Source organism: Phaethon aethereus (genome assembly GCF_964289735.1).
Source record: "Phaethon aethereus genome assembly, chromosome: 1".
Lineage (NCBI taxonomy): Eukaryota > Metazoa > Chordata > Aves > Phaethontiformes > Phaethontidae > Phaethon > Phaethon aethereus.
Window position 1 is genome coordinate 176,322,580 of NC_138575.1, and position 14,457 is coordinate 176,337,036.

General features: G+C 36.4%; 1 protein-coding gene across 1 annotated transcript in view; it reads right to left on the reverse strand.

The window, feature by feature from the left end:
* Window positions 1-6,977: 6,977 nt before the first annotated feature.
* Window positions 6,978-14,457, reverse strand: part of PIBF1 (progesterone immunomodulatory binding factor 1) — a gene marked incomplete at its 3' end in the record, with an annotated part of 135,300 nt that continues 127,820 nt past the window's right edge. Inside the window, exons 16-17 of the mRNA XM_081997503.1 lie at window positions 9,320-9,499; window positions 6,978-7,034 (exon numbers count right to left, since the gene is read on the reverse strand). Of these exons, the coding sequence (XP_081853629.1) occupies window positions 6,978-7,034; window positions 9,320-9,499 (237 nt within the window). The remainder of the gene's footprint in view (window positions 7,035-9,319; window positions 9,500-14,457) is intronic.

A 14,457-nucleotide genomic window follows, 5' to 3' on the forward strand; every position in this document is an offset into this window, starting at 1 on the left:
TTTTATTTATATGCTATAATAATTTAACCCTCGAGAAGGAGAAGGTGGCAAGTGAATAGACTGCACCAAAATATTGTATTTTTTCCTCCTTACACTTCCCACGGAAGAGATGAGTGATATTAATTTTTGCGTGAACATCTTACACGTAGCTACAGATGACAACTTGTGAATCTCTGTCTACACGGCTCCACCGGCACTGGGAGCCGCGTGCTTGGAAACCATAGGCCTGTGAAACAGAGTGACAAGTCTCCTGTATGTGTGGCACTATACCAGTGATGAGGAGCACAAGGAAGTTTGGGCCCAGAAACGACCCTCTCTCAAGGTCTCAGAGAGAACTCGGTGGGAGTATTTCCAACTCTTTCTTTTAGAAAGGGCCAGTGCACTTAGGTAACAATCCTGTTTAAAATCCACACATAAATTCTAGATGACAACTCCTACATAAAAGTCAAGCACTACACTGACAGGCTCTACCTGATAATAATGTACAAAGACACAAATTCTTCTAAGGAACTGAATAAGAAAGCAAAAAAGAAAGTCTTGCATGGTGCAATATGTGTCTCTAAAATAATGATAAAAAGGAGCACTGGGAAGTGCTAACAATTTCAGCTGCAACACTGAACAATCTAAGTAATCCTTCTTCTATTTAACCAAAAGGAAACATGAAAAGACTTTCATTGAAATACAGTCATAAATTCCATCCATAAGACTTTTCCTGCAATTAAGTTACATTTGCTGATCCACTACTCCTTAAAAGAAGCATTAACACAAAGACTTCAATTATTCATGGTCAAACAAAGTTGATTCTATTGCTTGTATCAAAGCGGCATTCTCTTTTGCAGTGGTTATTTCTGTAGTATCTTCAAAAAGGGCACACAGTCTATGAAAACATGTTAAGTTTCTGAGTAAAAGCTATTTCCATGATCAATCCTAACTTTTTGCATTTAATATTTCTGCCATTTCCTGCTTTCATGGGGATGAAATTTGCTGTGTTTTTTGTCCCCTTTATCCTTTAAAGGGTAAGCCGATCAAAATTCACCATTTTTTGAACCCAGTTCCAATGTCCTGAGAACAAGAAGTCTCTCTCTTAAAAAAAAAAAAAAAGAAGGAGGTATTTCCTGTTATAGAAAACTTACCAGTGAGGAAAGAAACCCAGGGAACTCTGCAAAATGAACTCTGTGGAACAAAGTTTGTGGTTCTGGGCTGTCAGCAGAGGGCTTAAAGAGCTGCAGAGGGTCTAACATCTGCGAAAAGCTGTACCTACTTCTCCTACTGCTAAAAGCTTCTGCAATACCCGCCACTCACTCTTGCATAATTCCCAACTGCTGTCCATTTCCGCCAACAGTGCCATCCCCCAAGACTCAGCACCTTGTACTGCTGCTGATAGCTGCCCAGCTTCAGTCTGAAATACCCTAAGTCTAACTAAATTAAGTAAGTTATGGAAGTATGCTTTTTAAAGGTCAAGAGTTCCCAATCAATCCTAGGAATTTAAGAAGGGGATAATACTGCCCAAAGAACCTAAATAAAACTGGATCTTCTAGAGATACTTGTTTAATTTTCAAAGGTTGAGAATGAATACGGATTCTCGATGTTTTTTGGTATAAGAAAATATCAGGGATACATTTCTTTGACTCAGTAAAAAGTCTGCCATGTGTTCTCTTAAATGTAATGCTAACAGGGAGATAAATTCTTTCCTCCGTAAAGTAGACCCCCTAATGAGAGTAATCCTGAAAGATGACAGGCTGTTACAGACTCAAACTGTTGTATATAAATCTGTTTTCATGTAAACATGCAACAGGCTGACAATTGATTGAGGTATATGCATCATAACATAAACACTGCTTCAAAAAGTAGTAATTTATTTCTAGAAAGTCATGCTCTCAGAGTCACGTCTTCCAAAGATGTAGAAATTCTTCCACTACCGTTTAGTATCTTCAACAGTGACACAGACAGCGTGATCAAGTGCATCCTCAGCAAGTTTGCAGATGACACCAAGCTGAGTGGTGCGGTTGACACACCTGAAGGACAGGATGCCATCCAGAGGGACCTGGACAAGCTCGAGGAATGGGCCTGCGTGAACCTCATGAGGTTCAACAAGGCCAAGTGCAGGGTCCTGCACCTGGGTTGGGACAACCCCCAGTATCAGTCCAGGCTGGGGGATGAAGGGATTGAGAGCAGCCCTGATGAGAAGGACTTGGGGGGACTGGTGGGTGAAAACCTGGACATGAGCTGGCAATGTGCACTTGTAGCTCAGAAGGCCAACTGTATCCTGGGCTGCATCCAAAGCAGCGTGGCCAGCAGGTCAAGGGAGGTGATTCTGCCCCGCTACTCCACTCTGGGGAGACCCCACCTGGAGTCCTGCGTCCAGCTCTGGAGCCCTCAGCACAGGAAAGACATGCACCTGTTGGAGTGGGTGCAGATCAGAGGGATGGAACACCTCTCCTGTGAGGACAGGCTGAGAGAGTTGGGGTTGTTGAGCCTGGAGAAGAGAAGGCTCCAGGGAGACCTTATTGCAGCCTTCCAGTCCTTCAAGGGGGCTTATAAGATGGGCACAGACATTTTAGCAGGGCCTGTTGCAATAAGACAAGGGGTAATGGTTTTAAACTGGGAAATTAGATTTAGACTAGATGTAAGGAAGAAATTTTTCCCAATGAGGGCGGTGAAACCCTGTCAGAGGTTGCCCAGAGAGGTGGTAGATGCTCCATCTCTGGAAACATTCAAGGTCAGGTTGGATGGGGTCTAGCTGAAGATGTCCCTGCTTGCTGCAGGGGCGTTGGACTAGATGAATTTTAAAGGTCCCTTCCAACCCCAACTATTCTATGATTCTATGATTCTATGTTGATGAATGCACACCAGGAGCAAAAGAATTCTGCCTGACCATCTTGCAGATGTCAGAGGTTCAGTAGAATTAGTGATCTTTTTTTTGCTGGAACTAGATATCATACAAAAGGATAACTGAAATGGAAGATCACAGCTGAAGTGCTAAGAGGTAGCAAATCGTATCCCAGAGATACTGACAAATATTCTGACAACTAATAGTTGAATTTACATTTGTTCCTCTTTTACAAGGTTTCATCGGTGTTTTGTAAAGAAAGTCTTGAAGGGGACGAAGACTACAAATCCCAATGACATATCATTTCTTTGCATAGAAAATATTTAGAAACTATAATGCCAGTGAATTATGATCACAGGATTTATCAACAAGCCTTAAAAGTTTAGGTCTTTATTAACAAAGGCAATTTCATGTTTTCAGTTTTTATCTCAAACAAGAGATTTCCTTGATGCTTTAGAGCTTCTTTGCTTCTGGTAAGGGACAGAGAGGTAAGAAAGCAATTATACTGTTAAAAAAAATCCTAACCTGCTCTAAATCAACTGTCCTTCCTTCTTTCCTGTTCAGCCCATAAACTTATGAAACTTATCACTTAAGCAATACCAACTTAATGTACCAAGAAATTTAATAGCGGGTAGAGATTTTTCTTTCCTTGCTCCCTTTGGTTTGAAAAAAGAGGAACAGAGGATGATTATGTGGGTTGGGCACTTCAGTCACAAGTTGCTTACATGCATGACTATGCTTAGAAATTTCTCTTTACTTCATTATTTTTGACTCACACATCATTGACAAAAGGTCTGCTACGATGGGAAACTGCAAAGACCATTTCATGAAGAATAATTTTGGAATAATTCATTTGACAACTATGTTTATGGGAAATAACATCAGTAAAAATGCTGTACAGGTAATGCAACTGAACCTTTTAATTACTTAAATAGCAAAAAGGTTTATTAGTTTTTGCTGTAGGGCATTTCACGTTTGAATAGTTATATTTCAGTGACATTCTAGCTTTCACATGAAAAGCTTAGAAGGTCTCCTCCTGGATAATTAATTATAGCCTTGGAGTCTAGTGAGGAGACACAGGAGAAATACAGTCTTCAACTGGAAAAAAAATTATATACTGAGGAGATCTACAGAGGGACTGCGTAGTGTTTACAAGTATTTATAAGTACTTACAAACAAATACAAATTTAAGTATTTACAAATTACAAGTATTTACCAACAGCATTATGTGTTATCAGTATATGCTAATAAATTACTTCTATTTTTGCAGATTTAAAGATGGACCTTTTTAGTAATTTTCTAAAAAAAAAGTTTGCAGAATATGTCACTTAGTCATCTGAAGAACTGTTTAAATGTCAGTAAAATTTCACCACAAATCAGTGTAATTTTCTGTTGGCCTTCCTAGAAAATCAGGCTGCCTGGAGGACACAGAAACTTACAATGTATAATTCATTCTGGGAGCATCTAAATGTTCTTTTGTATTGTATTTACATGGAAGAATTAAACACTTTGTGTGTTTTGGATGGTAAGAAGTAAATTAATGTCACTGTCTTATACTAATATATTTAGAAATATCACCATGGAGTAATTTAGGTTGGACAGGAACTGTGAAAATCAGTCACTTAGTCCATCTCAAAGTCAGGTTTAATTATACCAGGTTGCTCAGAATTTTGTCCAGTTGCGTTCTGAGTACCTCTGAGGATGAAGATTCCATCATGTCTCTGGGCAACCTGTTCCAGTATTTGACCACCCTCACAGTAAAAACATTTTTCATAATAGCTGAGTTTTTTAGTGCTCCATCTTGTGTCCAATGCCTCTTACTCTATCACTGTGCACCTCTGAGAGGAGTCTGGCTCTGTTGTCTCTGTACCATGCTGTCAGGTAGTTGGAGACTGCAACAAGTTCCCCCCTAAGCCCTCTATTCTTCAGGCTGAACAAATCCAGTTCTTTCTGCCTCCCCTTCTACAGCAGGTGCTCCAGGACCTATCATCTTGGGCAATCTCTGCTGGACCCACTTCAATATGTCAATGTCTTTCTTGAACAAGCCCAAAACTGGATGCAACACTCCAGATGTGGTCTCTCATGCACCAAAGAGAAGGATCACTTCCCCCCACCTGCAGGCTATCCTGTTGTCAATGCCACCCAGGATGAGGCTGGCTGGCACATTGCTGACTCATGTTCAATTTGTTGTCCACTACGACCTTGAGGTCTGTTTCTGCCAAGCAGCTTTCCAGCCAGTGAGACCGCAGCCTGCACTGGCATATGGGGTTATTCCCCACATCCTAGATGTGAGACTGCAGTTGCTTTTGTTTAACTTCATAAGGTTCTTGTTGACCCAGTTTCCAACCTGTTGAGGTCCCTCCAAGATCCTGCCCTCCAGTGTATAGACTACTCCCCCAAATTTGATAATGCCTATGAACTTGCCAAGGGATGCCGAGGGATTCATCAGTTGCCAGCTGGACTTTGCATTGATGACCTTGATTCCTTGAGCTTCATGCATCAGCCAATTTTCCACCCACTTCATAGTCCATATCTCACCAATTTGTCTATAACAATACTAAAGGAGAATAAATTGTGAATACTTAAGATTCCAACTACTGTCATGCCTAAAATAGCTCACAGTCCTTCTAGATAATACAATTTATTAATTATTGCGTGACAAAAGACAAACAGGATAGTCTGGGAAGTTAAACTAGGGACTGTGAATCATATAAAATACAAAACTAGTATCTGCACATGGGAGCTGTTTCACATGAAAGATGTTAATATTTCTTTTCACATAAAAATATAAGTTAGATAAAACCCTAGACTTCAGGAAACCAAAGTTTATTCAGGAATGTCTGTACCGATAGGTTTGTGAGCCTGAAGGTTTTTGTATTTTTCTCCCTGTGAACACCAGTTAGTCTAATAAAAGATATTACCTCTGTCTACACATTTGGCCTCCCACACTCACAGAATGATAATTTTAATCCGGTGATATGCAATTGCTAGCATTTTTACCTCATGTTCTCAGAATCAGGGAAAAAAAACCCCAAACTGAAGCTTACCTGGAGCAGAGGAAGTATTGCTGCTCTTCAAACTGCTGTCTGGAAAATGAAGAAAAGTGTATCTAGGAATCATAAGCTTGACATAGCTCAGTATTATATAATAAATAATTATTGTCCATGTCCAGGTAGGAACAATGAATCAGTTGAAGAGATATTACCAAGGAAAAAGGAGGTAAGAAAAAAGGGTTTTCTCTTAAATGCAATCTGATCAATATTTTCAGTATACAGGCACTTAAGCAATATCATCTATATTTATGTTATATATAGAAATGTACCATATGCAGTTACAAGTGCTTTAAAATATGAGACCTTTTCTATAGTCTAAATAGACGGTGGAGTGGAATAAATAAGTAGACTGTGTTCTTGGAAGATGGGGCTTATTTTCATACAATTAAATATGGCAAGTCATCCGTTTCACCATTACATGCTGCAGTACTCACACATCATGGTTCTATTTTTATTACTACACTGATGTAACAACACTAGAGCAAGTGTATCGAGCCCACTAAGTATCCGTGTTGATACTTAAGATGTATTTTATTGCATCTTTAGTATATTTTTAATGCCTGTTTGGTAGAACAAATGACATCAAATGACAAACTATACAAATCAAAGGCCAATAAGAAACCAATGTTTTTTTCTACCTGATATGAATTTCCTTCATAGAAAGTAGGATATAGTCTGATGCTAAGTCATGTATATTTTTTTAAATTCCTATAAGCCAGAATGTGGCATGAAACACAGGGTCCAAGAAAAACAATATAAAAAAGCTGAAACATGCACTAATTTGAACACTCTGAATAACAGCCCTTTAGCTGCCCAGATTATAAATATGTACAATATGCTAGTGTTTATTTATGTTTTAAAATTCAAATATATGTTAGTAAAATTGTTACAAGCATTATTTCCACACATTTTATTCACAGGACAGATCTAAAAATTATTTTATGAAGCATGAGATCATTTGACAGGTATAAAAGAACAGTTAAAAAAACCCCAGTTGTTCGCCTTTATGGTGAAAAGGTCATCATTATGGTGAAAATAACTTTCTTCAAAGAAAAACTCCTCGAAAGATTATTTTGACTAATTTTGGAAAAATGCTATGGTGATGTTTTCTTCTGCAGTTTCTTGTACCATACAGGTGCCTCTTTATTTGTCTGTAAAATAAACAATGTTTTAATTGTGAGACAATGCAAGTCAGAAGAAAAACATGCAGTCTACACTAAAATCTCTTTTCTTCCTATGTAGTTCACAGTGATAATTGAGTTCTTTGCTTCAATGCAAATAAATTAAAAACAAGACTATGCATTTAAGGTTATTATTACTGCATATCTGTATTAAAACCTCCCTATTTCTAGGTTATAAAAAGCAGATCATACAGTAAAAAGTAAATTATTTGTTTTAAAATATCTATCGCAATGAAAACATACATCAACTGTGCCATAAATAGGTTTCATTTGAAATAGCATCATCTGACTTTCCCATTTGAGACGGGGATGGAACTTAGAAAAGAGATCTTAGGTGTGCCATAAATGACCAACACCTTATGCAGAAATATAGTTCTTATATAATTATAATTAAAAAGAAAAGAATCCATCTGTTTTCTGATAGTGTAGAAAGTATTTTAATTGCAGAGAATTATCTGTGAGCAACTTTTCCTTGCCTTCATAATCCTATGGGCTACTGCTACATAGTCAGGATTGCATAACATTCTTGTGGCAAATTCAGTGGTTGTTTGTAGAGAAATAAAACTAAAGAAGTGGAGGTGGACAAGGTAAGGACTACTCTGCTTTCAGGGTTGGGTATAATCTCTTGTGTTAGTGACTACTGTCTCTTTTGTTTGTTGTCCCTAACTTGTCCCTTTCTCGTTCTGTTTTCTGTTTGCTCTCTATTTGTTCTTTCCTCCAAGACTTAATAATCATTCAATTTAAAAATGTATTCATCTGGCCTTGTGGTGGAGGTTCTCAACACATTTTAATCTCCATCTTTCTCTCATTTTTAAGATTTCAGTTACAAAAATAAATCTGTGCTATTTGTGCAAGCTTTTAATATTCTAGAAACTGACCTAAATTGGCAAGATTTTCACAGGGCTACCAACTTCTTTCCCCATATAAGAAGAAACCCTGCCATCTGGCCATTTTCAGTTCCCTTCTCCAAAGTCTGAAAAGACTAGAATTTTTCTGAGAGAAATTGGTTAAAATTTCTAAATTTAAAAGCATTTTTCTAGATCCCTACACCATTTCTATAACCCTAAGTAAGACAGGACATACTAAACACTGAAACCCTGGATCAATCTACACAACCTAATTGTTAGCTCACATTTTGGCTCTGTTTTGTATCACTGAATAGCTCTGTTAAAGACAAAGTTTGGGCAGTACTATTCAGCACTACCGAAAGGATTGTAGATGAGACAACACTGGGTATGCCTGTCTTTAGTCTCATAAAACTATACAATCAAATTTTGAACCCATAAAATCCCCAAATGCCCTCATATCATGTCCAAGAGATGCAATAATTTACTATATTTTGTATTATAAAAACAGTATTTGACGTACTGCAACACAAACCTCTTATTAGGACACTGAATTTTAAAGTCTCCACCAGGAAAAAAAAGAAAAGAAAAAAACTATATAAATGTATATTTGAATCAAAATAGCACATATGCTATGCAGTGTGGATACAACCAGTCTACCCTAGAGAAAGGTAGCCTCAAGAAGTGCAAATAAGAGTCATGATTTGTTTTGTGATTCAGCATTGCAACTTGGCTCTCAAATTTATCAGTTCAGACACAGTCATAGTCAGAAATTTCTAAACCATTTTCATGAAGCTTTCAAATAGTACAGGAACTAAATCTGAAGCAGGCCACTTGAAGTATCTAAATCCAAGCATTTAGTTTCTTAAGGAATAAAACCGGCTTTTATAATATCAGGTATCCTTAGTAACAGAAGTGATATCAATACTGGCATGTATTTTTTAGTATATAGGTAGATATATACACACACATTTTTATAAAAATATATATATATACACATGAATATAGGTATACATAAATACACCTATTTCCTTACTCCTGCTCCTCAAAATATATATACACACACTCAAGCCATATATGATCAAGGTAGATTTAAAATTCTATACCTAGTTTGTGGATCCCTTCGGCTGTTAAAATTTTGCTAACCACTCTTAATATTGTAATACTATAATGGCATTTTAAAAAAAAAATCTAGTTTGCTGTGACCTTAAGATCTAGGAATTACCAAATAGCTAAATAACATCATAAACTGTAATTTATCTGAACATCGACCATTCCCATAAAGAGGTGCAAATATTCAGCTGAATTAGTTACACATCTCCTTGAAGTATGAACCCACATTTTTCTTTTTAAAAAGTGCAGAGAACGATCAAAAAAGCTTATGGCACTTACTCTTGACATAGTACTTACAAATAACGTTGGCTTAGGTGTAAACACATTTTCTTCTTCATGTTCTGGCAGCAGTTTTACTGAAGGGTTTGATTTGTTTTTTGCAGTTGCACTTTTTACATCAAGATGAGACTGAGGTAAATTTTGTTCATAGTGTTTACCTTGTAGACTAATTAGAATCTGTTTCATTGTGGCTAGTTCCTATAAAACCACAAAAGAACAATGCTAAGTTATTAATTAAAATTACATTTGAACCCATTAAATATTTATTCATTAATAAATTTATATTCACCAAACTAAATGTGTAAGTGGGTCAGTAAATCTAACAAGTATAAACATATACTTGCCGTAATTAATAAGATTACTAATTGGACACTAGTAGAAGTAAGAAAATAAAAAGGCATATAGGATTTATACAACTCAAATTTTGTATTGCTTAAAGGCTGTGAAAGAGAACATTTACTGTGTAGTAAGGAACATACTATCTCTTTCAACTTAAGCTTCCATTAAATTTAAAAGAATTCTTTTGAATTTGTTTTGTCAGGTCGAGGGAGTTTACAAATCTAATTTGAATGACTGGGTACTTTTGAGTGCTAGGTGTTGCACAAAAGTCTTAGATTACTAGAAAATATATATGTGTCTTTATATTCAGATCAGAAAAATCAGTGAAAAATCTTAACAGTACAGAAAAAATGGGATCAGAGTGAAAAAGAAATTTTGTGAAAAATGAAAGTTCCAACATAGGAAAACAAAAGCACACAGAAATGCAGACTTTTTTGGATGTTCTAATAATTAGCTTTGTAAACAATTTGGATTAATTAAAAAAGTAACCCTGTCTTACTACTTAGCTGAATGAAACAGATTATTCAAAATGTACAGTAGAGTGAGAACAGAAAAAACATGGACATCTTCTTTTATCATCTTGCATCACCTAGTCCCTAACATTCTCTCCCCCCACATGTAATGGATGTAGTTACTATAAAACAGGTTACAGAATTTCAAGCATTATTTATTATTATTTAGAACATTCCTTATTGCAGAACTAGAACAGCAAGGTCAGTAGAAAAGCCTTTCAAAGTAAATTTTAAGACAATATTACACTTTGTAACTATTAATGTTTTTGTTTGCTTGCTTTTTGCAAATGCTGTTGTCTTCAGTAAGCAATATCATTAATGTATTAGCATTCTATATAATTAACATTCTATCTTATCTCTCAACCAACAGGGTAATTCATATTTACAGCTGAGTGACAAACATTTGTTATATCTTACCTATTTCTTAATACTTGTCAGAAAATTAGATTGATGTACATTCTATTTTCATTGCATTATTAGTAACAAGTTAAAAAAACCCTCAGCCTTTTAAAACATTCCTGCCATATACCTTCCCTCTGTCCATTGCTGCCTTTAATACAAGATACAAAGTCAAAAGAATCATGTTGTTTCCTTTAAATTGTTCCACACTATCCCAGTTATATGAATGGATGTTACACTCCACAGACCAGCTTTATCGAGTGTACAAATTGTTCTTGTATCTCAGTCATTTAATATTAACTATTTGCATAATTCAGCCATGTGTGGTGGCATGTTGAAACAGCATGACTGCAGAGCAGCTGTTTAAAAGGACTGCATAGTTGATGCCAACATGTTTTTCAAAGTTGTAAACTCTGCAAAGATGTTGCCAAAGCGACACATAGACAGAATTTCTTGATGAAAATAACTCAAGCAAGTATACAGCAAATAAATACACCATCATAGGAGATTAAATTGTACATAAACAATGTTTTTACATTAACAAGTGCTGTTCCTATACTTAAACTGCATTATTCTGTGGACCAAACAGTTGCATGTTTGAACAAGGCAAACCCCAAAAACTGTCACACAGATTTATTTCAGAAACAGAGCTGAAACCTGTATGTGTAGGGTCAAATTCTCTTGTGTCAAGATCCACTTGGCAGTCTAAGGTCTTCTCTACTTCACAGAATTTGTCCTGTACTTGACAGCCCTATCTGTTTTCAGACTTGGAATAGGCTCTGGAGAGTCAGCTCTCACACAAGCTTCCCCTGTGACAGGGGAATTCTCTAATGTGAAGCTAGAGGAAGGAATGACAGGGAGTGGGGATGACAAATTAGCCCACAATGAAAAACTTATTTTGGCATCACAGCCAAATTTATCATGAGAATTTAGTTAAAAGTTGCCTTAATATTTGTTCAAAATCCTTCCACATTTAGTGAGAAAGACCTTAACTAACTTAGCAAAATAGCACAGGAAACACTGAATCCAATGGAATCATTGGTATGTGTACTGCTAAACAAGAAAAGAAAATTGGCCCAACATGTTTGCAAGAGATTTGCTGTTTTCAACCAAGGAAATACTGAAAACAAAGTTCCGTCTTGAACTGCAATAATTTAACTCATATCTCTAGATTTCTCTGCTCCTGAGCACAATCTTGATTCTTAGCTTCACTTTTAAATTCTAAACAAAGAGTCATTAACACTACCGGCTACTCTTAGCACGGCACCATGATTCAATAGTATCTTCCAATCCTAAAAACTGGCAAGTTGGTCTAGAAAGCTAGCAAGGAAAAAGGATCTCTGGAGATTGTGTGTAGCAGAAAGAAGTAAACTTCTTCCAGTGGGAACAGGACCTTGAGAAAAAAGGGGAAAGTAAGTATAGGGTTCAAAATGGGCAGGAAGAATCTTCTGTGTAGAAGGACATGTATTAGTTTCAGGATAAGCGAAGTAACGGAAGATGTGAGGAGAAATGGATGGTTAAAAATTTTGTATGTTTCTACTGTGTCAAGTCCACAGTCCTATGTCCAGGCAGAGCTGTGCAAATTGTTTACTTGCAGTATTGACTTCAGTTACTGGGTGCACTGAGGAAACTGTTGCTAAAGCTCTGCATGTCCCACTTTCTCTGTGGATGTACTTGGTCCTTGCCACGCTGGCTCCTGGATGTTTAAGCAAGCCATGCTATGCAAGCTGTGTCACTCTGTTGAGGCTTCCACGTCAGAGGGCTTTGGCTTTGGAAAGCCAGACAGCAATCCTTCTTGGGAGGACTATGAGTACTAACACCTCTGAGTGGACTCACCCAGCTCCTCTTTGTGCTGGCTTTACAGCTTTGGTCTCACTGTCCCAAACTTTGGGAACACAAGCAACCACTGCCCACTTACACAATATTCTGTGGGCATGTGGCAGTGCAGATACACGGAAAACAACGCAGTTAGCAAGAAAAGGTGGGTTAAGATGAAACAAGGAAAAAATGTATGCAGCTGGCACAAAAACACTGTTCATGTACAGAGGGTGTCACCCATACAAACAGCTATCAGGGCTATACTCTATTCTTAAATATTTTGAAAGTCTATCCACATAAACCTGATGAGTTTTTGTTAAGGATGCTAACCTGCTCTGCCTACCAGTACAAATGCCAAAAAACAAAGTAATGCGCTGTGTGACACATCAAGTGGGATTTAACTCAAGCTTTTAACACCTAAGTTGATGTGTCTAAACTTAAGTATCTACATATGACCTAGGAGACAGTGTAGCTTGGAAAGTGATTCAGCTCATTCAGAAGTGTACACCTATTCGTGTGTTGGCTGAACTGTGTTGTAACAACACCAGCTATATTGACTAGGCTGCTATTGACTATAAAGCAAAGATGCTTACCTCACCGCAGACACCTCCATTTAGATACCTAAATTTAATTGTCATAAGGTGAATCAATTTCTCACCCACTCTCCTTATCGTTTACTTTTCTCAGCCTTCTACTTCACCTAAAACAATTTTCATCATGAATAGCCAATGTGTAATCATAATTCCCCTTGCACATATATTTGAAGTATTGAATTGTTGTGTTAAAAGGAATTGCATTTTTAGAACAGGCATTCACACCACGGATCATCTACCTGTGTAAGTACATAGGTTTATACAGTAGAATAATCTACCATCCTGTATTCCACTTATTTATGCACCTTAATTCACGTTTAATGAAGATTACTTGAACTATAAAAGAATTGTTAAAACTTTTGTATACACAACCAGAAGGTAGACGGAATTCAAAAAAAGTGATTAGAATGAATGGACTGAGAACAATGGGAGTGATGTAGCGGGAGGTGAGATAAGGTAACATCTATTGCATTGTAAGTAGTATCAGAAGAACTTAGTTTCTTATTTCCATTTATTTTTGGTATTGTGATGTCCAACAACCTTAGTTAAAAATAGCAAAAGCAATTTTGTATGCCAGTACACAGAGAAGGAGATATTTAGTACAGACAAAGGATAGGCATTAATCTTTTCCATGACGTTCATTAATCAAATTGTTTTCTGTTTTGGGATTTTTCCCTAATTCTACCTTGTTAATTTATTAAGCTGAATGCTATTAGTGCTGTTGTTATGGAACTCTTACCGTCTGCAAAAACTGTGTATCATATTAAAATCATCAAGCTTTGAAACAGTGTTAAAGGAACCAAACTAAAGCGGTGTCAATCAAAAAAGGCAAACTAGTTGGAGGCTATCTGCTCATATTACTCGTATTTCAGAAGAATCTGAGATTCTTATGATGAAGTTTGGCCTTGAAGCAAGTAAAAATAAGTTATATTTTGCTTAAAATTGTTTTTACCTTTTATTATGGATAATTGAACTAGTACCTAGAAAAATGGAGTTTGGGAATAAGAAGAATAAAATTTGATACCTTCAACTAGTAATGCAACTAGAAGATAGAGATGAGCAAATGCAAAAATAAGGCATGCAGCAATATAAAATATAAATGTATTTTGAGTTATAGATACTATAAAGGGACCTCTATTAATGTTTTTGTTGTCCTTGATACATGCTCAAACATACATGTGCCAGAAAAGCATCTAACATTTTCCTAATTCAGTACCACAAATATTCAAAATTAGGATAATATTAAATATTATAACAAAAACATAACTTACAAAACAAAATGAAAAAGAATTGCCTGATACGGAAAATGATTGAGGCATAAAAAGGAATGCTGTTTTATCAAGTAAATAATTGATGAAGTATATGAAAAAATTGCCTACGTTAAGCACAATAGATATTTATCAAGATGGTAATTCCATTTCTTTTCATTGGTTTGTCAACAAGTATAAAGATTCTTATACTTACTGTCTCTGCCACGTAACTATAAGCAAGAAAG